Here is a 27,735-nt window from a genome sequence, read left to right on the forward strand (position 1 = left end):
TGCAGAACATGAACATTATGCTAGAATTTACTGCTCAATAAACAGAGGAAGCATCTATCCTTTCCATTCTCAATTATTTTTCTTCCCAAATAGCATTCCCCTCTGCAAAAGGAATACTTCCATTTGTCACAGTTAATTTTGTCAAGTTTAATGCAACTATTGGGGGCTTTTCATCACTTGAATAATTTAAAAGAATAAATCCCTTCTACAATGCAGCACAATCTAATGAAAAAGATTTTTTTAAAAAAGTTGCAAGGAATGAAGCCAGGTTTTAACTTTTTTTTAATACTAGAGCTAACCTGCTACCATGAGAATGGAACTGCCTGATATTAATAAAAAGCCAAATGATCAGCTGATTTTATTGTCAAATAAAAATCTATGCTTTATTCTAGAATGATTTAAACTGTCTAATAATTAAGTAAAGATGCATTAATCTGCAGAGAATAATTTGCTTCAGAGGCCATTTTCCATCATTATATGTCTTAATAAATATAGTGAAGAGGTAAAATGAAGATCCAGCAGATAATCTAGGTCTAATTCAGGGATAGCAAGAATGAGTTTAGTAGAAAAACCTAATTTGCTGAAACTGATTGTGACAATTCCCTTGTATAAACAAAAGATAAACATCACCCAACACTACTTCAGTTTTGTAAATGACTAGTGAAAAGTCAACTATTTAAAACTTTTTTCTTATGCTGTTTTCAGAAGACAAAGTCTTGTAAAGATAACAGGAAAGACAGCATTTCTATCCCATGTCTGTCTTTCCTTCTTAAAACATTTTTTTTAAAAAAACAGAACAAATAACTACAAAGAGAAGAAAAGAAAGAAAAAAGAAAAGTGGATAAAAATAAAATATCAGTAAATAATTATAATGAAATTTGAAGTTCAGTATTTCATTAATTAATTGATTTTATAGAATTGAGTACATTGTATCATTTAAAAATAATTAGAAATTTCTATAAAACTCTAAACAAGATATTAATATCCCCACTATTTATTATTCTAAGTATAAATATATATAATACAAAAAGGAATAAAAGAAAAAGAAAAATCAATAAAAACATTATTAGAAAACTATGGAAAAATACTTACAGACACAAACACAAGAGCAATCAAGCAATCAAGTAACATATATAAAATATGCCTGGATACCTGTAGTGGAATATTTCCCTTATAGGACAATGGTTAGCATGTTGGACTTGAACTGGGGAGATCTAGATTCAAATCTCCACTCAGCTGTAAAGTTCATTGTTGACTTTGAGTCTAACCTATCTCAGAGGATTAGTGAGGGGGAAAAAGTGGAGCTTTAAGTAACCCACCTTAAAATTCTGATTTAAAAACTGAATATAAATCTATTAGCTCAGTCAAAAGATAAAACAGAGCAAAAGAGAGAGAACCCAGGGTCATGCATACTCATATATTCCCTGCATACAACTGATTCAAATCCCTTCTTTCCATTAGAAAATCCATCCCTGACTAGAGCAAGGTGTACACTGAGGCAGGTTCAGAAACAAAAAAATGATGCAGGAGGTAAAACAATCCTGAAATTGGAACCAAGTACGCATTCATATCAAAAACACTGGAGGTTTTTTCATTTGCAAAGCATTTTCTTCCACAAGATAAATTATCTAATAAAGGCATCAGTGTACAGTACTTTTATGGAATTCCAAAATAAATTATTTTAGATTAAATATGGTTGTTCTTTAACAAGAACACCATTGTGAAAGGATACCTGAAAAGTTAGTTGCTTTATATGAATAGTTATTTTATTTAAAATTTTTCTTTTTTAGTAAAATGGTGTATGTGCAAAAATGAAATTGAGATCAATAGGATCTTATAATTTAAAGGACTTGAAACTCACAAGACATTTTGAGAGGTCTATTTACTCAACAGTTTTTCAGTGGAAAACTTATGTTATGAAGATGCCACATCAAAGATAGCAGTACAGTCATGTAGTAACCCTGAGTTATCTTTAACAACTAATGTCAAAGTACTTGCAAGCATATGCTATACAAGCCTATGTAAAATAAAATGCATACCTACCTAAGTTGGGCAAATAAAACAACTATTTGAAGTACATTGTAATTTTCTGTCATTCCATTGGCCACCTGCTCATTCTCTTGGCGGTGGCAGACCAAACCAATTTAGAGACTGCTTCTCTCAATATTCCAAATCATGTCCCTTCTCATCCCAAATTATATTAAGTGCAGACCCAGATCCACTAAGAAAAGATGTCCTTTAAGATTACAACACTGTCCAGTTTAAACTACAGTCTCCTCTAGCAACTTATGTACATGGTATTTCAATGTTCAGAGTCATTTCAGTAATAGAAGAAGTGAGAGTAAGGAATAAACATCTCATGATAATTCAGACTTCACAATAGTGAAGAAATATTTTAAGTATAGTATTATGCAAAACTTCTGCATGTCTTCTGAAAGGAAGACAATTCTGAATTTTAGCCAACTTTCTTCCCTGCAAAAGAGAAAATTTTAACAAAAAAAGCATTTACATACATACTAAATAAATACTAAATAATATATTACAGAGATAAAATCCTCCCTAATAGTTTGCAAGACTTTCTTTTCTCCACCATCTTCACATTCTGATTATGTTCATGATACTAAGTTTATTCTCTTGTACATAAATAATATTTTGTTCCCTCCCTGTAATTTTAAACATAGTATTTCCTTAATGTCCTTTCAAAAGAACTTCCCTGCCTTCCAGATATACTTAAGTGTTCCTACACAAGTCCTGGCCCACCTGGCTTGCCCACCTCCTTTCCTTTCCTTTATTGTTCTTGGTCAGGCAAGGCATGAGCATCAGCACCCAGTTTCCTGGGTTCAGCCCTTTGTCTTCATTGGCAACACTCAAGCTACAGTCCCCACCAATCTAACCTCATTTGCCTGGTCCTGTCTCTTTGTTTTCATTACTGTATTTTAAAAGAATCTTCCTATTTTAAGTAAAATTATACGGGGGGGAAAAACTCATCTTACTTTTGCATAAATGCTGCAACTAGCCCTTTATCTGAAAAAACTCTACATTTTATGTTGCCCCAAGGTCACACATGCTAAACAAAAACTGCCAAACCTAGTTGTAAGTACATTTCCAGCCTCTGCATCTACCTTAGCCTAGCGGTTAAAAATACCACTAGATTGTAAGTAGCAAAGGAAAAGAAATAATTGTCTTAACTGTTGCAGACTGACCCCGACATCATTAAACATTTGTTGGAAAGCAGCATGTGCACAATGCATACTATTAGATGTTCAGCTCAAACTCCCAAATTCATCTCATAAAACCAACAGCACTCAGGGAAACATGGGCACTTCATCTGAATTTTAACATGACTATTTAAATGCTGCACATAAAGTTTACAAACCTATTTGTTTAAAGTAACTTTACTTTAAGTGGCATGCTGGAGGGGAGAAAGGGATGCAAGTATACCCAGTGCTTATTATTCATGAATGCTGGCCCTTAACAAGAATGCAATAATAAAACGGGCATCCATGTGTATGCATGCAGAGTTTAGGATAGGAAACCTTGCTTAGGATAATCAGTCTTACAAGGACAGAGCTATCTATCAAGAGTAGAATTATTTTTCAAGTTATATAATAGGAGTCACTGGGTGGGGAAAGCAGAGTTATCTCTATTTATGCATTTACAGATTTAAATCTACTAGGATAGGAGTCAGACAACTTAGTCCCTTCTGCTGTTACTTCAGTATGTATGTTCTAACAAAATGCTATGTTAGTTTTTAGGTCAACTCTTAAGGGCACAAACCTGTGAGATTGGGTTCAGTCCCAGCCCCTGTGTAATGAATTGTGGCAGCTTCTGCCTCCCTTGATGAATATATTTCCATTCCTGCTTTTTTCTCTGAAAAGGTACTTCTGCTATAAAGTCATTGACACTGAAAGCAGAGTTAATAGGAAGACCATATAGACGGCTTTTGAATCTCAGTGATTGAAACAGCTCATTTGGACTATAAAACAGCTGTTTCAAACTTGAAACAGGACATCTTGAATTCAAAACCTTTTGCACACATCTAACTGATATCAACTTATACTTAGACCTTGATTAACTAGAAGCAAGAAGTGCCAGATCAATTAGCCTCAAATAAGCTGAGGGAAAATGCTACCACATCTACTCTACATTAGTACCTTCTAAAAGCTCTCCTTATTCACCAGCCCATTTGGAGTTCTTTTGATATGAAAATGACTATATATTTCCAATTCCCCATATGAGAATTTTTTAAAAAAAATGAATGCTGAATTCCAAAATATGAATTCTGCATCTGGTTTCCAGGTCTAACATGTCTGCATACAAAATTAAAAATTGCACACATTCTGTTTGTTCTCAGCCACTCTTTACTAAGGATATTATAAATAACCAGCCCCAGTTTTTATGGCATTTCAAATGTTATATTCTTAGATTAGCAAAATTATTTGTTCTGAAATTACTTTTCAATGAGGGACTGATTTGCATATATAACCTAATGACACATTTATCTAATCTATCTTATCTTTCACATACTTGTACCTATCATATCACCAATTCTAATCAATTAAAATTTTCCAATACATATTTCTTAAAGCATTTTAACTAGCACCATAACTTTTCCTTAAAGTCAGTGGCTCCAAATAATAGATTTACCAAAGAAATTTAATCTTCAATAGACAAGAATCAACCTAGATATAAGTATTTATGTTATGATTACCAGAAGAGAGAAACTCTTGTTGAATAATGATCAGCTGAAGGGATATCTGCATTGAAACCATCCTTTCTAATACAGAGCTAATTGTGAAAGCTCCATGAGTGAACCAAAGTAACAAATCCAAGGAATTTACTCACAAACACAGAGATGATATTTCTACTTCTACTTGTAGATTTGCTATCACTTAATTGTAACTCCAGCATAAATTATTAAAAGCTTAAAGCCTCAACCCAAAATATACTAGATGAACAACTCAGATTGACCTTTGGAAATCACTACTTAGTATTAGCCACTACTTCAGCAAGTTTATCTACCAACGTGACATAGAATTACTGAATGCAAAAAAAAAAAAGGCTCTGAAATAAATTCTACCTATTTATGCAGCATATAAATGAGCTGCTGGTGTTCCAGATTATGTTGATTATTTATATAAATGGAAATTTAAATAATACATTTTCTCATTGCTTTTTGTCCTGGCAGGTGACTTTCTCCTTCTCTTCCTTCTCCTCACAAGATATTATTGCTGTAACTTGATCCAATGAAACCTCAACTTTGGAGGAAAATGAAAAATGCAAACGCTTAAAAGAATTAGAAGCAATAAACATAAGGACTCCAATTAACTTCCAGTAAGAGATTGGTTTAAGGCCAACCTGCAGAAATCCTTTTCTATCCACCTTAAAATCAGGCCTTAGAATACTTACTTTTAATAACCTATACAAAAATCAAATTTAAGAAGTAATGGCTATCTAACGGCCATCCCAGCAGATAATCTGTATGTTTGAAACTCATCTTACATATTTTTCTCCATGAAGCACAGACCCATAGCTGATCAAGAGCCTAAAATGTCAAGCTAGCCAGGAAAAAAGCCCAGTTTCCACTCCATTTGACTGTGTTTTAATGGACCTCCTTCCAAGCCACTTCTGCATGGAAAAGTGCTGGCAAAAGAAAGGAAAACTAAGAGATCATGTGGTTATAATTATGACCAGGAAAGGAATATTTCTGCAGTTCAGCAGTGAAGTAAAACTCTATCGTCGTCTGCTCCCAACAGTGTCCATTGCAAAACAACTGCCTCATTAAATCTCTGCAGTAAGATTAATATGCCGTAGCTGCACTACATTTATAACTTGGTACTCCATAAAAAGCACATTTAATGGAAACAGCCAGAGCTTTGATAGCAAGTATTATGAGAAAAACTTCAAACAGTACGTATAGGGCTTCTTATACTATTTGTCTTCAAAACAACTGAAGGTCCCTTGAATCTGCTTGAATGCTGGATTTGTTTTGCAACATGAAGTTTTTTACAGCATAGAAATTTCCTCCTCTGCCCCCTGCCAAAAACAAACAAGCAAGCAAACTCCAAACCCCCTCCCCCAATACTACACTGATAAATATCCTTATAAATATTTCCATTCAGCCAACACGATGATGTTTGAGTATAACTCAAACCCAAATGTTGTTTGTAGAATAATGGTTAAGGCAGCAGGCTAGACGCTGGAGACTGTGACTTTTAGTCTTGCCTTAGACACAAAGCCTGTTAGGTAACTTTGGGCCAATCACTCTCTCTGAACCCTTGGAAGAATGCAAACCACTCCTGAAAATGCTGCCAAAAAAGTATAGAGTTGCCTGGAGTCAACACTGACTCAAAGGCATCACTCAATCAGAATATGTGAATGTACCAGTAATTTTCTGAAATATTTCCGTGACAGAATTCAGAAAATAACTCTGTCTGCCATCTGCTCACATAGTCTCCCAGATATACAAACTGTACTTATAAAGTTTTCACATATGCAAGTCTCTCTTACTTGAAGGGGAAGTTAAAACAGCTAAGGAACTGGCAGAAAATCTGTAGTGGAGGAAATGGCTAAGGAGAGACAAGAAGCTTGAGTTGGACTAAGAGAGGAAAACAGCTGAGAAGTAAAGATGGAATTGGGCAGCTTGGGTTGCTATAGAAATGCATGTTCCACAATTATTCAAGATCATTGAAGGGGAAGATGATAAAGTGAGGGATCTGTCTACCCAGTGCAGATAACCAGAGGAAGAAAAGGATCCAAGACACCAAAAAGAAGATCAGGGTTGTGTCATCTGAGAGACGTTGCCAGCTAAGCTATAACTGAAGTCCTTGATTAACTCTTTGAGGAATGTACTCAGAGCTACACACCTAAGAACAACTTAGGATAGACACACTGTTTTATTAGCAGAAGCAGTATTATTCCAGGGAGGGAAACAGTTAACCTTGGAATAGTAGAAAAATTATGATAGAACTAGTGGGCCATAAAACAATTTGTTACGTTCCTTTGAAGGCAGAAGGGAAAGAGCTGAATCTGTTTGTATGCATTAGCTGAATGCTGCTTGCATAATTGGCTGACTGAAAGAGTCCACCTTGTAGAAAAACTAGTTTCTATCTTTGTCGTGGTACGAATGTACAGTAACAAAAAAAATTAGGCTAGTTCACAAGTTGTGGCATGCAAACCTTACACTTCACAACAGTCTTCAGAAATAAATTTGTTTGTTCCATAAGCTTAAAACTATTCTCCTTATTTAGGCCTGGCATAACATCCTTCACCTTCCTGCACGTATTTCTGCAGTAGCATAATTTCTCTTCTTCTTCCATGGTTTTCTTTAACCGTGATATTGAATTATATATTTGTTTCTTTCATGATTTGTTAGCTGTGGTTTACTTTACAAACAGATATACAGATATATGAGAGAGAGAGATATAATAATAAGCTCATGATAAACTTTTTATTTTTGCCAAAATCTTGTCTGGAAGGAGGTTTCTCTCATCCCATATGGGTATTTCCAATAGCACTTAAATATTACTAACTAAAGTAAATAAGACCAATTCACTCTGATATCAGGAAGGTAGCAGGAAATATTGGGTGTGTGAATGTGTATTTGTACTGCGCAGCATAGTTTTTTCTGACAGCTGAGCCAATCTTATATTACAGTTATAGGATACTATGTTAATATGTGCAAATACCTAAAACTAAATAGCAACAAGGGGTGATATAACTTACTAGATATATTTAAAAACTGACAAAGCATAACACATTGGGAAATGTGTTCCTTCCCTCACAATTAATTTACAAATCTAAATCCCTCTGCTTTTTTTCAAATAAAAATATTCATGTGATTTCATTTCTCCAATCAGTTAAATAAATATCCAGAAACACCAGATAAAAAAATTAGGTATTTAATTAAACAACTAATCTGCTGTACTAATACAATAGGAAAACATAACATATATGGTATTCCAGAAACTTGGACATGAATCTAGTTTTTTGGGAGCAGACAATTGTGAATTAGTTACCTAACAAATTGCTTAATTCCAAATCACTTTATCAAAAAATCATCCAGACTGATCTGCCAGACTTCCTCACTTAGCAGCTCTCCAAATACGTTGGACTTCAACTGCCCCCAATCCTACCAGGCGTAAGAATTGCCTCCACAGTTTGGGATTATGAGATTGGCAACATAGAAAGTACCTAGGTGGGGAAAGCTGCTCTGTGCAACTGTGATGTGTTTTTTAGCTTCTTAAATATAAGAAAGGCACAATTAAAATGAGTAGCCTTTCCTCTTAAGATTGCTGTGATCCTTGTATGTGAATCTATAAACCAATACCAATAAAACATAAAATACAATCACTTTATTGAGCAAAGAATATTTAATTATTATTTCCAAAACAAGTAATCAAACAAACTAAAGGACTTAATTGTTCCTTAACTATAGCACTATTTTTTTCAAAGCAGAAGCAAAAGCTAAAGAGAGCTGTTATAAGAAACAACATGCTATTAACCCCCTTATAGTTGTTCATTATAATGAACAGGTCAAATTTCCAACCTAAAATCTTGCTGGCTGAACTAAGTCTTTAGCTACACAACTCCCAGTGACTTAAATGTAGGGATCAGTGACTGCTAACAAAATCAGTGGATTAAGATTTAAACTGCATGCTTATTTATGAAAGCAACCAGCCTGCAGAAACGCCTGGCCACAATCCAGAAATGTGCATATGCCAGAGCAATGTAAAGAAGTTTTATTCTTCTTTCGCCCTTCTTTGTGTTAAAGTCACACTCTATTTTTAAACTGCCACTATTTTGAAAAATAGGCAGATGATCCTGTGTAGTACAAAAGGAATTGGTCTTCTAGAAAATAAACTGATCAACAAATAACTAATTTGTACACAGATCTGCTTCACAAGCATAACTGAAGCTTTCTATGTAGTGTTTTCTTTTTAATAACAGAGGGGGAATTCTTGTTTACAAAAAAGGCATTATTAGAGGTCCATATCACTCTTTTTAAAAGGTTCACTGACAAAGGAAATATTTGTTATGTTGTTGGAAGACGGAGAAACATGATGGTAGGAACGGAAGTTACCTGTCGGCACTGCTGACTGTTCCACTCCTTCCTGGTCCTCTGATTCATTTTCTTCTACTGTCAGGGGAAGGTAAAAAATAAACAAGAAAGTAGTAAGTAAGGTAAAAGTATCTTAACGTATTCAAAAAACAGACATTTTTGTTTCATCTCTTTCTGTTTTTAGTTACCATCCCTTTTCATTATGATTCTCTTGCCTGGTACAAGATTAACTAAAAGGAACTAGTATTTGAACCAAATCTTGAGTCACTTTCTAAATTATTCAAAAACGTTGTACATCTTAAGAAAAATCAGTCTTTGCAAAAGCAACTGCCACAAACTATATCCTTACGTGAAAACTCCACCAACCTTAGCAGCCAGCACAGGCATGAAGAACTAGTGCCTTCTTATCCCGTAAATTTGGAAATTTATTACTATTTTAAAATTAATCCAAATACTACTAAATCAAAAGATGTAGGACTTTGAATACAGAACTTGTCTACTCAATGTACCACATCAGTGCAGATTTCTCACTCCAGCAACCCTTTCAATTTGCCTGAGCTACGGTCAGTTGCATTGCACTGAAGCTATTCGGGTAATTGACATTTGGCTGTAGCACCAGAATCATGCAACACAGCAATTTGTATAGAAAGAAAGAAAGACTCTTTTTTTAAGAACACCATTCAAGTAAGCACAAAGCCTCCTAATCTATATAGATAGTAGAATATTGGACCTCTTCCCCAATATTAAAGTGAAGGATTTATGCAGTAGTCACCAAGCCAAGATGGATATTTACAGGTGCACATGCGCACACACGTACACATTACCTATACAGATGTTTCCACAAGCTGGATATGAAATCATAAGTATGATAATAACTATAATTTACAGATGATTTTATAATATACTTGCTTGATACAATTTTTACTGAATTATAGTTTAACATTCCATAGGAAGTAAGTATGAAAGGGAAAATAATCTATTCATATGGAAGTTATGTCAAATATTGTCAAAAGTAATTAAGAATATTTAGACAGACAGATCCCCTTTGTATTGCCTGGCTCCTATGAGTATTGGAGTACTAGAAAGTACACTCAGCCCATCACCACTTCAGCCATCATACGCACATATCATTGCACACAAATGTTTGACCCTTCTGTTAAGATGTATTTGTTTGCATTTTATGGGCCTCATCCATAGGTTTGCCAAGTGGTAGTGAAGCTCTCTGAAACCTGTCCCCAATCTCTGCCCCCGCGTCCCTAACATCTTGTAAATAGAATGAGAATGCTAAGACAGCAGCAACACTTTGAGAATGCTAAGAGTAGGCTTATGCAGAAGCATCCACTGAATCAGTAAGCTTCAGCAAAATGATAAAACGTGTATCATGATGTTGCAATACAAGCTCTGCCTCTTACGCATGTGCCTGCAATACTTTATTCTTCATTTGTCCTCCCTCAAAAATGCCCAAGGTACTAAAGGCTGTCCTGCCCTCAGGTGAGCTTTCAAAAAAACAGAAGCATGTTCTAATAACAATATTTTAGATGAGTGCTATAAAGGGGATGAATGGCAGAGGGAGGGAGAAAACATTCTGGTCATATTTGCAGAAGCAGAAAAGAATTTATTACTTCCTTGCAGTCAGCAACATATTCCAATATTCCAGTAAATGTCAAACTCTCTGCTTTTACTCTTCACTCACTTGTAGTTTTTGGACTCAATTAATTATTTCTTCTATTCTTTCTTGAGTTATGCAATTATAAAATAGGACTAGCAACTAATAGTCTTGATATGAGTCAGGGGAAATATTTTGCATTGGCTACTGAATTATAAGAAGCTCCTACATATATTTAATAGATACTGCAAGACTTGATTCAGAACATAGTTGCAAACTATGGATTGATATTTTGAACAAGAGGCAATGTGAGCCTTAGGCTTTCAAACTTTCATCTCCCCTTCTGTTCATCAAATGATGAAAAGGCTAATGTAAAGCTTGCTTATAAAATCTATAACGAAGCATTTTTGCCATTTCATTCAAATACAGCAAATTGATTTGGTTAAATGATGCTTAATTGACAAAACTGATATCGATTTCATTTGGTATCAATTTGGAATTAGGTCTAATGCTGTTTTTTTGGTTTTTGTTTACTAAGTAGCTGTGACTGAAACAGAAATCTAATATATAATCATGAAGATTTAAACTCCTTCTTACTTGAAAGAGAGATGTAGAAGAAGAAAAAGAAACATAAGAGTCTTTACAACATTCTGTTCTGACTGGTTTCCCTAATAAATGAACAATACAGAACAATGATTATAATTACCATGAATTATAAAAGTAAGCTGAATAACTACACAGAAAACAGTATGCATGTAACAAAACAAGTCAGGAATATATTTCAGATATTTAAGACATACATTTAAATTAATATATGTATTTCTAAAAATCACTGAATCTTAATATGTTGGTGTATTTTTAATTTAAATGGCTTAAAACAAATATAAAGCTCAACATACATCAGATTTAACCAAAAAGTCAGTTCAAATGTTCTTCTGAGTGGCCATCCTGAAGAAGACAAGCACATATCACCCCATGATATTGGGAGTAAAAGCCCTTTAAAAAGCACAAACTGCAGGATGAGCTCAGCAGTCAGCCTGACAATGCCACAAATTCTTAATAATAGTGACTGTGGTGTTAGCATCCTGCCTGCGGTGACGGATGTGAGTTCTGTAGCACCTGATAAGATCAATCGAACCTTTATACTTACTTTCTAAATTTGGTCTATGGAAACCTATGAAGCAAAATCTCAAGAACACAGCATTAGATAAAATCAAAATATCACTGGCTGCCATCAGTAGCTGCTCTGTCAACTTCACCACTACTTGTTTGTTCTGAAAATGTGCCTCTTAATGAACTAAAATAGTTCTAACCTCCCCAAATTAATACAGATTAACAGAAATACACATGCACACAAACACAATACAAAACATTAACAGATTGGGATGTGGGATTATATGAGCTAAAAAGAATTCAAATTCCTTCTAACAAACAATTGTATTTTTCATCTGATTTACTGTTGCAATCTTTGGAATTTAGAATTGCAAAGGGGACCTTAAGGGAAGCATGCACAGCTCTCTCATTGTGGAACAAAGAAAGAAATGGCGTGATGATTACTCATATCTTATAACGCTTCAGAGCACACCTATAATTTCTTAACAAACGTCCTCTGAACTGTAGTCACTTCTCAACAAAGCCATACCAACTAACTTTAAAAAGATAGAACACGTCCTATAAACACCTCAATGAAATGCAAATATTGCAGCATTGGCCAACCAGTGCTGAACAAACAGCATGCCTTTTGGCAATTCCATCCACAATAGTCAGCTAACCACTGGCACTTGCTAATTAAACACACTGAATGGTCCAGAGATAATCAGGCTTTCTGGTATGATGGATGAAGCTCTATGTCTGCCTGAAGCCAAAAATGGGTTTCAAATTGAAATGTGTTCTATGGATGGATGGATGGATGGATGGATGGATGGATGGAAGGAAGGAAGGAAGGAAGGAAGGAAGGAAGGAAGGAAGGAAGGAAGGAAGGAAGGAAGGAAGGATTCTAATTTGCTCTGTTCTCTGCTCCAATGGTGAAAACTATTAGTTTTCTGAAGTTTTATAATCTTCAGGCAGATCCTGTACAGATGATCTCAAAGATCTATCAGCGAAACACTTTTGTAAACAGGAATATCCTGGATATTTTATTTATTTTCTATTTTTCTTTTGAATTCTATTTTCACTTTTGATAGTTACTTCATGACACAATACCTGCTTCTGTGACCATATTAAAATGAGTGTCTGATTTGCATTTATTAAAAATATTACTAGTTAGTGGGTTTTTCAAAAGCAATGCCATACTCACGGTTTAAGAGCAATTGCAAAATGCTGGTCCAATATTTTGCAAAATTGCCACCTCCCCTATTTCTGATACCTTACTCTGTGAAACTAAAGAAACGCAATTAAATAAAATGTTAAAGCAGCATTTCAACACTGAAGAAATGATAAGTTATGAGAGAATGTGCACTATTAATAACACATACAAGTGCTGAATCATAACTCATCTAACCTTTTTCTTTATCAGTGCTTTTTTAATCTCATTGCAAAAACAACAACTGCAAAACATTGATTAGGAGGTATTAGCATCTTCTGTTTTGATGGCAATGCTGCTACCTCCAGTATTGAACATTTACTCAGGGCCAAGACATAAATGGTATACTACAGGATAGAGAACGAAAATAATCTGTTGTCACAAAGTAAAGAAACTGAAAAAAGTGGGAAAATCAATAGGTTTGGAATTTGCACAACAAAGGCATATCTCTGGGACAAAATATTTCAGAGCACTGGGGCAACTGCAGAGAAAGGTAACTCTGGTCCAGGTCCCGCCTCCCCTCAAACATAAGGTACCCTAAGCAGCATGTTTCTTGACAATCTCACAAGATGAGAGAAGTCATTTCTGAAGAAAATGGACCTCCACATAACTGGACGTAGCATCATGTAAGGTTTATAGATAATAATAACAGTATCAAGTTCAGAAGCTTATAGGTAACTAGTGCAGCTACCAAAGAATAGGCACAGCTCAAAAATAACTATAAACTAATTAAGTAATATATTCCCATGTAGAATTCAACGTATGAGTACTGGTGAGCAGCCCTTTACAATATCCTGCAGATGACATCACTGAAGAGCCAATCTCCATAAGTACAGTACAAACATCCACAGTGGGAAATATGGTTTGGATCCCAGGCTTTCACATATATGAGAACTGTCTAGTCATTGAGAGTTAGGTGGCATACAGGTTTAATAAATTATTATTACTGCAAAATGTTATGCTGTGGAGGCTAATCTCAACAGTGTGACTTGGAAAGAAAATGGACTGCTTGCATGATGAATTCTGCACAAGAATGTAATATAACAGGGCTTTCATTACTTTTGTATCAGAGATGTTTCTTCCTATACACGCAGGCGAAACACATATGGTAGACTGCAACTTTCAAAATGCCCCACTCCATTTATTCCTGCTGGATGGGAATTTTGGGAGCTGAAGTCCACACACCTTAAAGTTGACAAGGTTGGGAAACACTGGGCTAAAGCCTGAAAACACAACTGGTACTTAGAATGTGAGTTAAATCTTGAGGGGACTTTTTTTTCCCAGAGCGCACATGTACTTTTTTACCTACCACTTCCCTGAAAATTCAGGTAACCTACTTTTCATGATAAACTGTAGAAAGTTGTTGCTGTTATCCATTAGCTTTATATTCTACCTTTCTTCAAGGAGCTTGGTTGCTCCTCCATAACAACTCTCTGAGATATGTTGGGCCTTGACAGAGGGTGACTGCTCTGAAGTGACCTAGTGAACTAGGAGTGCTGGGTCTCAATTATTATAGCTCTCAGAGCACTGCTAAAATTCAGGAGCAAAGCCACAGTCTCTTGTAACTATGATTTTTCATTTTATTGCAAAAATAAGAGGCAAAACAGGCATATTGAACCTCTAAAACACTTAACACATCTACTTTGCCCCATAAATTCCCCAAAAGAAAAAGATCTTTCCCATGTAGGTGACATCATTACATAATTAGCCACTCCCCCATCTATGGCTCTCAATTTTTGGCTATTTTTTAAAAAGCAGAGTGTATCACCTGGGCATGATAAATAAACAATTACAATATCCACCCCTTGTGATAAGGCAAGAAATGATTGCTGGCCAACAGATGTTTCAGTGAAAGATGAGGCTCTCTAAATTTAATCAGAGATCTATGGAACAAAATATAAAGGTCTTTGAAGAAAACCAAGAAAACCTATGGAACCAAATTCATTACATGCCTTTTGTTCTATTGTCACAGATTCCATTTTTGATTACGATGCCTCTTTATATAAGGGCCAAGCTTAAGAGATGTACACTTGAGACTTAAGAGAGGAAAGAATGGTGGAGAGAATCAGAGAATATAAATCTGTAAGAACACAGTAAGAAGGCACATTTACCCTTAAAGAAAATCCTTTACAGATGACAAAAGCTGTAATTTATTGCATTTATGCTATTACAAGCTATAATAAAAATAAAGGCTTTGGATAATTGAAAAAAAAAGTCTATTTTCTCTTACACAGGTGCAGGTTAATAAATTTTTTAAAGACACCTACTGTCCTGAATGGCTGAGGCTCTTTTCAGCTTGTTAAACAAAGTAAGAGAAGCCACATATCCCAAAATAAACTATAAAAACAGATTGCTATTGATTCATAACCTCTCTCAAAATGGTTTCCTTAAGGAACATGAAACAAAATAAGCTTAATACAGCAACAATAGTTACAGAGGAGATTGCAGGAGAAAAGGGGTTAGACTTAACATAATTGTCCACGTTTCTTTGTGGTTGTATTTTGCATTTCCTATAGTTCAATAAATAGTTGTCTTATAAATTCTCCGGTTCATAAAAATTAGAAGTTCTTTGATCTTTTTACTCATTTTACATGTCTATTCCCACTAGAATAAAACTTTGCAAGGAAAAAAAAGCATTCAATCTGCATGTTTGAGTAGTATCAGCAGACAAGTAATAGAGACAGTAGATGTATTAACATAATCAATACACAATTTACAGAACTACCCAGACAGAACAGAAGTGGTATCTCCATGCCATTATTTTACTATCTATAAATCACTGTAATTTCTGGGTGATTTTTATGCATTTTTACTGTCCTGCCTATGGATATAAAACTTGCAAGAAGCACTGACTGCCCACTCAACTCTTCAAAGAGGAAAGAATGTAGTTCAGAAATAGATCCTGGAAACATACAGTCTCCTCACTACCAGGAAATTAAATGGGAAGAGAGACAATTTTGCTATTTAAATCTTATTTAATAATGTTCTCGGTAAATGGACTCTTTACTGTAGGATGATCAAGTTGTTGGTTTGTTAATTAAGTGCTGTCATTAAACAGGCTTCTCTTCCATAGCCACTTATTATTTGAAAGGAAAGATTTTTGAAGACCAGAAGACCTTTAGGGTAATCTAATGTTAGTCAGTGTAAGAGTTTAAATCACCTTGAAACTAATAAAAAATACACAATAGCATATTATTATTATTATTATTATTATTATTATTATATAATATTAAAGGCAGCATCAGTTTCATAAAGCAAAGGGATTGTTGTTTGGATCCATGATATGGAGTGCCTCAAGGTTTCATTTTATAGTCATCTTTATCAGTTGCCCCTAAATTGGTGCCTTTCAGATGTGTTGAGACTAAAATTCCTTACATTTTAAAACTTGGTCCAACACACCTGAAGGGATGGGTAAGGCAGCTCTATACAAAGCTATTAAGAGAGTTTGTCTAGGGATTTGGAATGAGGTGTCATCAGCATTTTAATGTCACCATGTTCTATTTATCATCAGTGTTAGGTGAGGATATAGAGATGCTAGAATTATTGTTTGAACTTAGTAATGGGTTGGATGGGGACTTGTCAGGCCCAGCCCAAGAACAACGACAAGATAGTCCAGTCCAATATAGTTCCCTTATTAGCTCGCTCCTAATAGACAGAATCTCGCCAGACTAAACCTATGCTAAAGCAACTAGTGGATATACCCCGTGAGACTCTAGGGAGGGGCTGTCCTCATCCTCTTAGTCTTCCCATGTTCCTCCTGTGGACTGAGAAAGCGCTTGCTCTGGAATGTTCCACCTCCCTCCTATTAACCTTGATCCTCCATTCCAGTATCTTCCTCGCTCATGTCCATTACAGGACTAATAAATAGAAGCTGAATCCTGCTGAGATTGAGGTACTATGAGTAGAGAATTTGTGAGACATATTCTGGATAGTATTGCAGTTGCTGTCTAAGACTAGGTATATGTCTTATGTTCTTCAGTTCAAAACTGTCACTGGATGCCCACATGCCTTGGTGACATGGGCCACTTTATATCAACTTAAGCTGACTTGTCACCTATAAGTCTTTCCTGATACAGCTAGACTGACTAGGATGACCTGTGTTCATATAAGTTACTGAAGTACTTTACTGATGGACTTGGTGTAGAAAACATTCTAGTATCTCCTAGAATTCCTTGTTTGTCTACGCAGAACCACACTGTATCACTTCTGAAGGAAAAACACTGGCTATTTATTCATTTCAAAATTTAGATTCTGAAGCTGATTTTTAAAACCTTAATCAGGATATGCAACCTTTTGATGGCAAGAATCACACTGTAATTTTTTGGATGGCTTGAGGGCTGCAAAGTAGGTAGGGCCATATCACACATATGGGGAGGGCTGGTTTTTGGGGATAGACTTTTTTTTTCCTTTGCTTTTTCCATAGACTCATAGAAATTTAGGTTTCTTGGAGTCTTCTAGTCCAACCCCCGGCAGGTGTCCTCATACCATCCTGGACAAACGGCTGTCCAATCTTTACCTGAAAACCTCCAGTGATGCAAGACCCACAACTCCATGAAGCAGGCTGTTCCACTGTTTAACAGCTCTCATGGTCAGATAATTCCTCCTTAATTTGAGTTAGGATTTTCCTCTATACTGTGATATTTCTATTTGAAGACATACACCACAGATTTTATTTATTTTTCACCCCTGAATGGTGAAGAAGTATGTCATCCATATTCCATTCAGATGGAACTCCAAGAACTGCAAAAAGGGAACTTGGGAGCTGTAGGTTGCTCATCCCTACTTTAAATGATCTGGCCTCAATATCTTCAACACCACCTCCTTCCATATCAACCTGTTGATAATTAAAAGGATCAAAGGAATTGATCTTTTTATTAGATCCCACCAATAGCAGAATTAGTTTTTTTTTAATATTTACAAAAAATGTATGATCTTGGGTGAAAGTACATTATATCCTTTTTTAAAAAAATCTATAAAGACTCAACACTCAATGTAAGGTTTTCTATACACTTACCTGCATGCCATAACAGAAAATAATAAAATCTAAAAAATAAATTGGCATTGTGATAAATTGTTATGGAATGTATAGTATACCTTCTAACCAAACGCTAAAAGCAGGCAAATTAATTATACACATTTTGGTCTACAGGTAGTCCTCGTTTCTGACCACAGTTGGGACCGGCAATTTGGTTGTTAAGCAAAGTAGTTGCTAAGTGAAACCGCAACTGTGATTACAATCTTACTTCAGCTTTCCTTTGCTTTACAGACTTGTGAAGGTCATAAATGCGAGGCTTAGTTGCAAAGTTGCAAAGTTACTTAGTTGCAAAGTTACTTTTTCCTCACCATAACTGCAAATGGTCATTAAACGAGGCAATCGCTAAATGAGGATAACCTGTATTGCACTATTGGTGAAAAATTACTAGCTAGCAAACGTCTGTCCTATATTAATACATAATATATATACTCTAACAATATGAAAGGATATACATCAGAAACTTGAGATTTTTGCGGGTTTTTTCAGCTTTTCTTATATGCAGATCATCTGGCAGAATCTCATAAGTATGTGAACACTGTTATCAAGCTGGATAATTTAGAAATATCATTTGGCATAAGAGGCACCATCACATGTGAAATCCATGGATCTTGAGTTCAACTGAGTTTTACTGGAGTTCCTCCAGAACCACACTGAGTTAGAGAAGGCATATGCCACAACAGTGCCTACCTATTCTTTGGGGACCTATCAAATTGTCTACCCAGGATAAAGAAATCTCAGGGGCTAAAACAGAATAGAATAGTGCCAGTGGAGTTGTGGAATAGTTAAATGCTGCCTTTCTCAACCAGATCCCTTACTGTTGGCTTGGTATGAAGAGAGGTGTAATCTAGAAGGCATCAGGATAGGGCAGCTTAAAGAATACTATTTTCCTCATTCTTAAATCTTTATAATATCATCATATACCAGTTCTCAATCTTGGCCACTTGAAGATGTGTGGACTTCAACTCCCAGAATCCCCCAGCCAGCTGAAGATGTGAGTCCACACATCTTCAAGTGGCCAAGATTGAGAAACACTGTCATATACAGATAAAGTACATCCATTTTTATTCAAAAATATTTCCAATTGTTCACTTCCTTGGGAAAAGGAATATAAACTGAATATAATCCCATTTTTTAAAATGTGGGTTAATTTCCATTTGGTAAGATTTTCTAACTATATCACTTTATTTATCAAATACTTTATCTGATAAGCATAGGGATAAGCATTAGTTTTTGCATACTGAATCTCCAAGAAAAGTCAACTCATTCATAATGGTATAATGGTTGTGTTTTAAATTTTGGTTGTTTTTATCCTGCTTTTATTTTGTTTTTAATTGTTAGTCACCCAGAGTCATGTATATTAGATGGGTGGCCATATCAATTAAGGACATAAATAAATTACTTGATATACCCTAAGGGGGGGGGATTACCATTAATCTTTTTGTTCTATATATAATTTCATGTTAATGTCAGCTATCACATCATCCTTTGAGAAATTCCTCTAAAACAGTTTCTACAAGATTGATGTAATAACAAAAGATAGTCACTGCCAGCAAATGTCCACCAAATATACCACAAAATCAGAACAGCATCCCCTGAAAATAAAGCGGAAAATGGAGTCCAAAGATATAAAACAACAATAATTAACAACAACAACGGCTAAGGACAATCATGAGACAGAATAACAAAAAATTATGCTCTGGATGGAATTTAGAAGGCTTGTACATTATCATGATATTTTTCTAGAATGGCCCTGAAGACTGGCCCTGAAGAAGGCCTGCATGGGCTGCAACAGAAATAACTGCTTAAAATAAACACCATATTTTTAATGCTTTTTCTACATGTTTGTCCCTAGCCATTTCTTTTTTGGCATCCTGGGAGTCCTTGATTTTCTTTTCTTCCCTCTTAGTTGTCTGTCAAACACAAGAAAGGCAGTCGTCATATGAACAGCATGATATAGCTGTTACTTCAACTGGATATATAAACACTGTCCAAACAATTCATCAAGAATATTGATCCCAATAATTGATAAGTCATGGAAGAAAGATTTTCAGTAAGCTGAAAGCTTCAGGGGGAGAAAGCTGGCAGAATCTAACCACTGTGTGTATGTTCTATGCATTCTAAATGGCTTCCTTATACTCCTATATGTGTTGCATAAAATAAACAGTGTTATTATTTCCAAAAAAAGAAAAAAGAAATAGAGAACACAACTAGGACATACAGCTGGTTGTCATTCCTTAACTGTGATGGAACAACATTCTCCCTTATAGCACCCATTATGGGGGAAAGATCTCCACTAGGCCTGTGCAAATCCTTTGAAAGAAGTGCTTCAGAATGTGCAAAGTACCTCCTTCCAAATTGTTAAAGCAGCCTCATCTTCTTTTCAGCTTGTATGGCTGCTTCTGAAGCTGCTTGTGGTTCTCTCTATATGCGCACATAGGCAGAAAGCTGCAAGTTTCTGGGAAACATGTGGCTGCTTTATTAATTAATTAATTAAGGTTATATGTATACTAGGATTACCGTATCTGGGCTTGAAAAATCCAGACAAAACAGTAGCAGAGAATTAAAATGTTCTCCAACTCTCTGCTCCCATCTAGGGGCAATCTGGATTTTTCAAGCCCAGATACAGTAGCCTCTCAAGCATATATTTCAAAGTACAGGTAATCCCCAGTTGAAGAACGAGTTCCGTTCCCAAGGTCTATCCTTAAGTCAAATTTGTACGTAAGTTGGAACAGTACTATTGTATAATATTTTATAAATTGTATTGTGTAATTAACTTGAACCATTATGTATTTAACTTGAATTATTGTGTATTTAACTCAAATTTTGCTACAATAGGCTCCATTCTTAACTACAGGTTGTCCATAAACCAGGAGTTCTTAACCCAGGGACTACCTGTATCTATTTCCAAAGATTTGCACAACCCTGCCATGGAAGGCTTCCCATCACTGACTCTTTCACTATAAATTAAAACCTACTGTTTCCCCATGCCTTTTTTCCTCAGATGTTCTAATAATTATTTTATTATTTTTTACTTTTTAAATGAAAAGCAGTACATAAATAAAAGGGAGGAAACTCGTTATTGTGGGAGTATGCCAATTCTTCAGTGTCACTTCATCTTCTATCTGTTTTTAATACTGTACTCCACCCAAAGTTGTTTTGAATTGGGCAACCTTACTAATCTAGCAAATTAAAATTAAATTATTGAAAGTTAATAGATAAGATCATACACCTATATCAGCCTTCCCCAACCTAGTGGAAGTTGAAGACCAACATATTTGGCAATTATCACACTGGGGAAGGCCAAACAATCTTACAGGCATCAATGGAAGTGTTCATTCAAACCTGTATCATGGATACATAATATAACAAAAGGAAATTGCATATTGGACACAACATCAAATAAGTGTGTTCCCAATTTAAGAATATGTGGGTGCCTAACATTAGTTCTTATTTCACTAAGCTGCCAAGTAAAAATTTCCACAAAGGAAATTAAGAATATAATTAAGTTCTCCTTTATAGTGACTGCTGAAACATGCAGATGTTCTCCAGTCTAAAAAACAGTGGTTTGGTAAAATTACCCAACAATTTCACAGCTGAACTGAAGCTTTAATCCAGTTCTCCTAGATCAGAGAAAATTAAGTATCTTCAAGTCCCATTAAGATTCTATGAATTTAATCAAATAATAGAATACTTTGGCTACTGTATTTCAACAAACACAGCCTGGATTTCACCCAAATATTATACCTACTAAGTGTATAAGATGAAGTGGGTTCTCATTAGACTCAAAGATATTTCAAGCAACTAACTGCTTTGCTTTTAACCAAACTGCAAATTAATTAACTGATTACAATAACATTACAGTATCAATAAAGGTTGTATGTTGAGGTAGCTGAATGAACCATTCTCAAACACGGAAAATAACACCTATTATTAGAAATGTTAATTGCCTTAAGAAAGGTAGGAACTCTGAGTACAAAACTATAATGCTTTCATTATGCAATCCTTTGTAAGAGCCAACTCAAATAAAAGTCATTTTAACTATATTCCAGAAGTGGAAATAAATCAAAGGTAGAGAACATCCATACAAAGACCACCAATTAAGCAATAAAATACATATATAATAATTTATTTATATAATTTATATCATATCCAACTCCACAGATTGTGCAGCTCACATAAAAATCATAAATCTCATACAAATTGTAAATGCTGCTTCATTTATATTAATGGTTACAGTCAAAACACAGCCTAGCACAACTTCCAAGCGAAATGGTATCATAGCCCAATGAGCCTCTTCTGGCAATTTCACTGCCCTTCAAGCCATTGTCAGGCAACTAAAAGACCAATTAAATGGTCCACTTAGTATGTGCAGAATGGTAGGACTCAAATTGCACAAACTTGTATTAAATGTAAAATGAGAGTGATAAATACAGCCGTGGATTATTTAGAAGAAACGCTTATATAAGACACTAAGTAATATGAGCAAAATTAATATGAAACATTTAGATGTTTTTGTTAGAATTAGAAGACACTCTCTTGAAGGAGAAGAAAAGGATTGTCTTCTTTATGAAATATTACCACAAATAACCATATTTACTTCTGATAGATTTAATGAACTGATTGATTTAAATAGTACAATGCTGAATATAAAAGTCTCTCAGGTTTATAATAAAAACAAATTTAAAAAAACAATTAAACAAAATTAATAATTAAAATCAACAATTAAAATCTGTACTAAAAGATGTGTTATAAGGACCTTTGAAAAAACTCCTCAGGAAAGAAATTCCAAAGAACTAAGGCTGCAATGCAGAAGACTTGACCCTGACTGCCACCAGAAGACCACAGGAACTGTAGGCAAACCACCTCAGATGTTCGTATACAAAAATGCATTCTTTCATGGACCTAATAGCAGGGACCTAAGCAATACAGGGCTTTAAAGGTAATGACCACCACTTTGCATTTTGCCCCAAACAAACTGGCCTTCAGTTCATTGCTTAAAGCACAGGTATTTTTGTTCTTGTGGTTGTGCCTGAGATCAACCTAGCTGCCAAGATTTATACCAACTAAAATTTCCAGACTAGATACAAAGACAACCCCACATTACTAAAATCAAGACCGGAGATAACCAGGACATGCAGAAAGGAACACAGTTGGTATATCAGCAGAAGCTAATAAAGATGTTTCTGGCCTTCAACTCACTTTGGGAAACAAAGAGAAATTTTGGTCCAGAAGCACTCCCACATTGTTTATCTGCTCTTTCTAGGGCAGTGCAATTTCATTCAGAGCAGGCAAATCTACCAGTTCTCTGGAATTATGGCCCCTTGCAATGAGTAGCTCTGTCTTGTCTTGATTCAGTTTCAATTTATTATTCCCCATGTAGCCCACTACTATCTGCAAGCCGGCATTCAGGGAAACCATATCATTTACTGAACATGTCACAGAGAAATAGATTTGGCTGTCTTCAGCATACTGATATCAACCAGTTCCAAATTTCCTGATGATCTCCCCCAGTGGCTTCATGTAGATACTGAAAAGCACTGAAAACAGAAGAGAGCCCTAAGGGGAAAAATATAATAGCTCCCATTTTGATGAGCAACTGTCTCCAAGCGATACCATTTGCAATCTACCTGAGAGACAGGAATGGAACCACGACAAAGCTGTGCCTCCTATTCCCAAATATCTCAGGCAATCCAGAAGGACACCATGGTTGATATTATTGAAAGCTGTCAAGAAGTTAAGGGAAACCAAGAGAGTCACACTCCTTCTGTCAATCAGCAAAAACAATCAATTAGATCAACCAAGGTAGCCTCAACCCTACATCCTAAGGGCAGTTTGAAATGAATCAACATAATCTGCTTCTGCCTGAAGTTGAAAAACCAGCATTCTCAATCACCTTACCCAGCCATGGATGGTTAAAAATTGGCTTGTAGTTGCCCCTCTTTGAGGGATCCAGAACAGGCTTCTTAAGAAGGAGTCTAATAATAGCCTCCTTTAAAAAAGAGGAATCCTGCTTTCCGTAAGAGATGCATTTTATTGTTAACTAAGGGTTGTCTAATAACTTCACAGCTACAACTTACCAACTAATTTGGAAAGGTATTGTAACAATACCTCTGTAATATATTTCTGGGAGTAGGAGTTGGGACATGATTCATATCCCTCACAACTTAAAACAACTCAGCAGGCCATGAGCTTGGGGGTACAGATCATACAGAAAAAAAACCTAGTTTTTTTGCTATCTTGATTTATGTTGTACTTTATCAGTCAAGTCAGGCATTCATCTAGCCATCTACCTCACTGCTTTACCTCCTGCAGTTCATCTGTGTACCAGTTGTGGAAGAGAGGGCACTTAGGAGCAAATATGCTGATTGCCCTAAGAAACTCCCTATTCCATAGATATTAAGAAATCACTGATGCAGCCAACCCCAAAATCTTTCAAGTCCTTTTTGAATCCAACTAACCAGGTAAAGATCTACTCATGACAATATGGAAACCTGTCTCCACTCAAGTGATATCTTCATGTTCAGAACAAAATACCAAATGAAGCATTGGTTCTGCATCAATTGGGATACACTCATAGTTGTCATGGCTGTTATGAACTCCTGAGACACTCCAGCCATAAGTAGACATTAAAATTTCCCACCAGCCTCAGGATCTCCAATACAAACCCCATGATCAACTCAGGCAGCTCAGAGATTCCATACAGTGCTGTGTTAACAGAATCTCCAATGTTTCCCTAGTCTAAACATTGAGGTATACTAAGTATGATCAGTCTCTCACAGTTATCTTGGCAAGGATGAAGATGTTATTATACATCAAAGTCACACTACTCCCTGCCTTTTTCTGGCTTGCTTGATTACAAGAATACGTGGCCAGGAGAAGCTTGGCCCACACCACCCAGCTATACCCCTCAACCGGGTCTCTATTACACAAAGCAAATCAGCTTCTCATTCACAAACAAATCACAATGATTTATTTTATTCTGAACCAACCTGGCATTACAGAGAAGCGAGACCAGATTTTCTGTGTAGTTGGAGCCATTCTCAAGACCAGAGAACTAACAAGGCTGCCAAAAGAGCAGATAGCTTTTAACATGTTGTCTCCATTTCCCTGCAATGGCCAGCCAAACTGCCAGTGCCAAATTTTCTATTTCCCATCACTACTATGTTTGCTGCCCCAAGTTCCACATATGCAGACTCTGCTCCCTTCCCCAACAATACAAACTTTACAGGGTCAATTAAATACTTTAATATGATAACATATATAGAGACTTACACACACATAGGAACTCTTCAGCCCATCATCAAAGCAGGAAACCATGAGGAATCATTATCTTACAACCCACCAGGAAGACTAAGTACTGTATATACTCTGAAGTGGCCACCAAGCTCTCACTTCAGCTATCATTTCAGCTACCATTTCCCAGCCCTTTACTCCTTCCCAGGAGGTCAGTGATATCAAGAGCAATCCCAATCACTCTGCACATAAAACCCAGACACACATTATATACCTAGGGAATATGGCCCTCACTCTACTGTCACTCCTGAAGTGAATCCTCCAAAGGAGCAACCCTTTTGTGTTTCTACTGCTGGGAGGACTACCAGGCCAAGCCAGCTAGTCAGCCTTAAATGCAGCTCTCTCCAAAGGAAAGGAAATGGCAAGATACCAAACACTCCCAGGAAGGAAGGAGTTCTCAGCAAGGCCTTCACTTCAAATCCAAACAGGTTGCAATCCAAAAGCAGAGAATAGATGTAAAGTCCCAGAATAATTTCTCTTATCTGCTCCTTTGGTGTTTCCTGCTGCAGATGGTATTATGTATCTATCATAAACTATGTTATATATCTTAGATGTGTGAATCCAGACCTTGTTGCTTGAAACAAGCAATGGTTTAGTATGCTCTCTGAATCTAGCCATAGAACCGTACATGGGTTGAATGTGCACATATCTATCATCCAATGAGTCTTGTGTGTGAATCAAGGATTCTAGTTTACATTATTGGTAAGTAGGAATTATATATATTTGACCTTGATCAATCTTTCTAAAAGGCTGTAATTTGTATATATACTTTACATGAGTATACAACTTGATAACACATAACAGTCTCAGCAAAGGACATACTGACCAGTCTCATACATCAAACTAGTGTTTTACTATAGTTTATTAAACTATATTGTACAGACATAATGGACAAAGAGTTCACACAACATGAAAGGCTACATTCAACATGGATAGACTTCTGCTGCACCAATGGAACTTTCCCTTGTCATTCTCCCACTTTAGAGGTCTTTTCCATATTATACAATTTAAACAATTTAACTGCCTCTCCATTCCATTCTTCTCATAGGTATTTAGATGGTTAAAATCTTTGAGAAGAATATGTTAATTTTAATTAACTGATCTTTGATACATTTTGAATGCATTCATTTTTGTAGCAATTATTTTTGGATAGCCCACAACTTGAAAAAATTTGCCAATTAATTTGAAGATATTTTAAAAGGATAAAACTATCAGCAAGAAAAAGCAGGCATTTTGAGAAAATAAACATGTATCCATCTCTAAATCCTAAAAAAGCATCTGGAAAGACCCTGTTCCCAGCTGTTACCTGTCTCATTTCAGAAGCTTAACAATTCACAAAGATCTCTTGTCTGGATGTATATATGGGGAAATTTTCTCATACGTTATTATGCAAGAATAATTGGGACAAATTCATAAAGGATAAAGTTATCAAAGTCTACTGGCTATGCTGAATAGTTACTAGGGGTAGGATCAGAAGAGGTACTGTGGAATAAAAATGGAAGAAAGCAATAATTTCCTGGTCCTCTTTCCAGAAGGCTAGTCCTCTATTTAGTTGTTTCTTTGATCCTTTTTTTTTTTAATAATTATGCTTTAGTTTACTGCTTCATTGTCTTTCTTTTCAACCTTTTATATACCATTTCCTCTGACCATTCCTGTTCATGAAACTCAACGCATGCAAACCTTCAGCACAAATATAAATTAATCAATTTATTCATTTAAAAAAATCAAATAACTAGCAGCATTTCAAATCATAGTATCTTGAATAAATGAAAAATATAATGTATAAATAATAGGTGATAATAAACATATAAACTATATTTAATAAAGTACAGATATGCATGACAAGATAAGCAGCTGCTTATAATAAAAATGTGAATGAAGAGCCCACAGTAACCACCCAAATGAACCAAAAAACCAAAGTAATATTATTTAATTGCTATAGAAATTATTACCCAGCGGGATGATGGGGAGCCATCCAATTTCATTGGGTCTTGATGAGAAAAGAATAAACTTCTGAGCAACCTTCCCTTACCTGCTGCCCTACAGACTATAACCCCCATGGTTTACAACACATGAAAGGCATTAACTTGGTTACAACTGCTATAGAAGAATTCTGGGGCATGTATTCGATTTAAAGGAGTTGTCTTCCCTGTAGTTTGTGGGGTGTTGAGACAGAAATTAAGAAGTAATAACAGAATATGAAATGGGTACTACCAGACAACCAATTCTCATTTCCATCACAGAACTTTAAATTTTATTCAAAAATAAATGCTTAAAGTCCCTTTGACTTTTTTATTTGGGGAGGCACCTTGACTACCATCTAATTTGTTAATTCTTACTTGGCCTAATAAAATGCATAATTTTTTGCAGCAGTCATAAGGGATGTTTGCGAAGTAATTTTTGGAAAGACCCATCACACTAATTATTCTCAGCTTCTA

The 27,735-nt window shown here is 35.6% G+C and overlaps 1 protein-coding gene across 11 annotated transcripts in view; it reads right to left on the reverse strand.

The window, feature by feature from the left end:
* The window catches only part of ZNF521 (zinc finger protein 521), a 343,128-nt gene that overhangs the window by 293,029 nt on the left and 22,364 nt on the right, over nucleotides 1-27,735 (reverse strand). For 10 of the 11 annotated variants that reach the window (XR_015794089.1, XM_088130975.1, XM_088130974.1 and 7 more), the window contains one exon: nucleotides 9,083-9,139. The exons of the other annotated variant lie outside the window; for it this stretch is intronic. Coding sequence is in view for 3 of the 10 variants with exons in the window: in XM_088130976.1 (XP_087987102.1) it covers nucleotides 9,083-9,139 (57 nt within the window). In the remaining 7 variants the exon portion in view is untranslated. Of the gene's footprint in view, nucleotides 1-9,082; nucleotides 9,140-27,735 lie in introns of those variants that run through there. 11 annotated transcript variants of the gene reach the window in all.

This window comes from Python bivittatus, unplaced genomic scaffold, assembly GCF_059951505.1.
Source record: "Python bivittatus isolate LINGU-HERP-01145 unplaced genomic scaffold, Pbiv_v1 ctg000840_np1212, whole genome shotgun sequence".
Lineage (NCBI taxonomy): Eukaryota > Metazoa > Chordata > Lepidosauria > Squamata > Pythonidae > Python > Python bivittatus.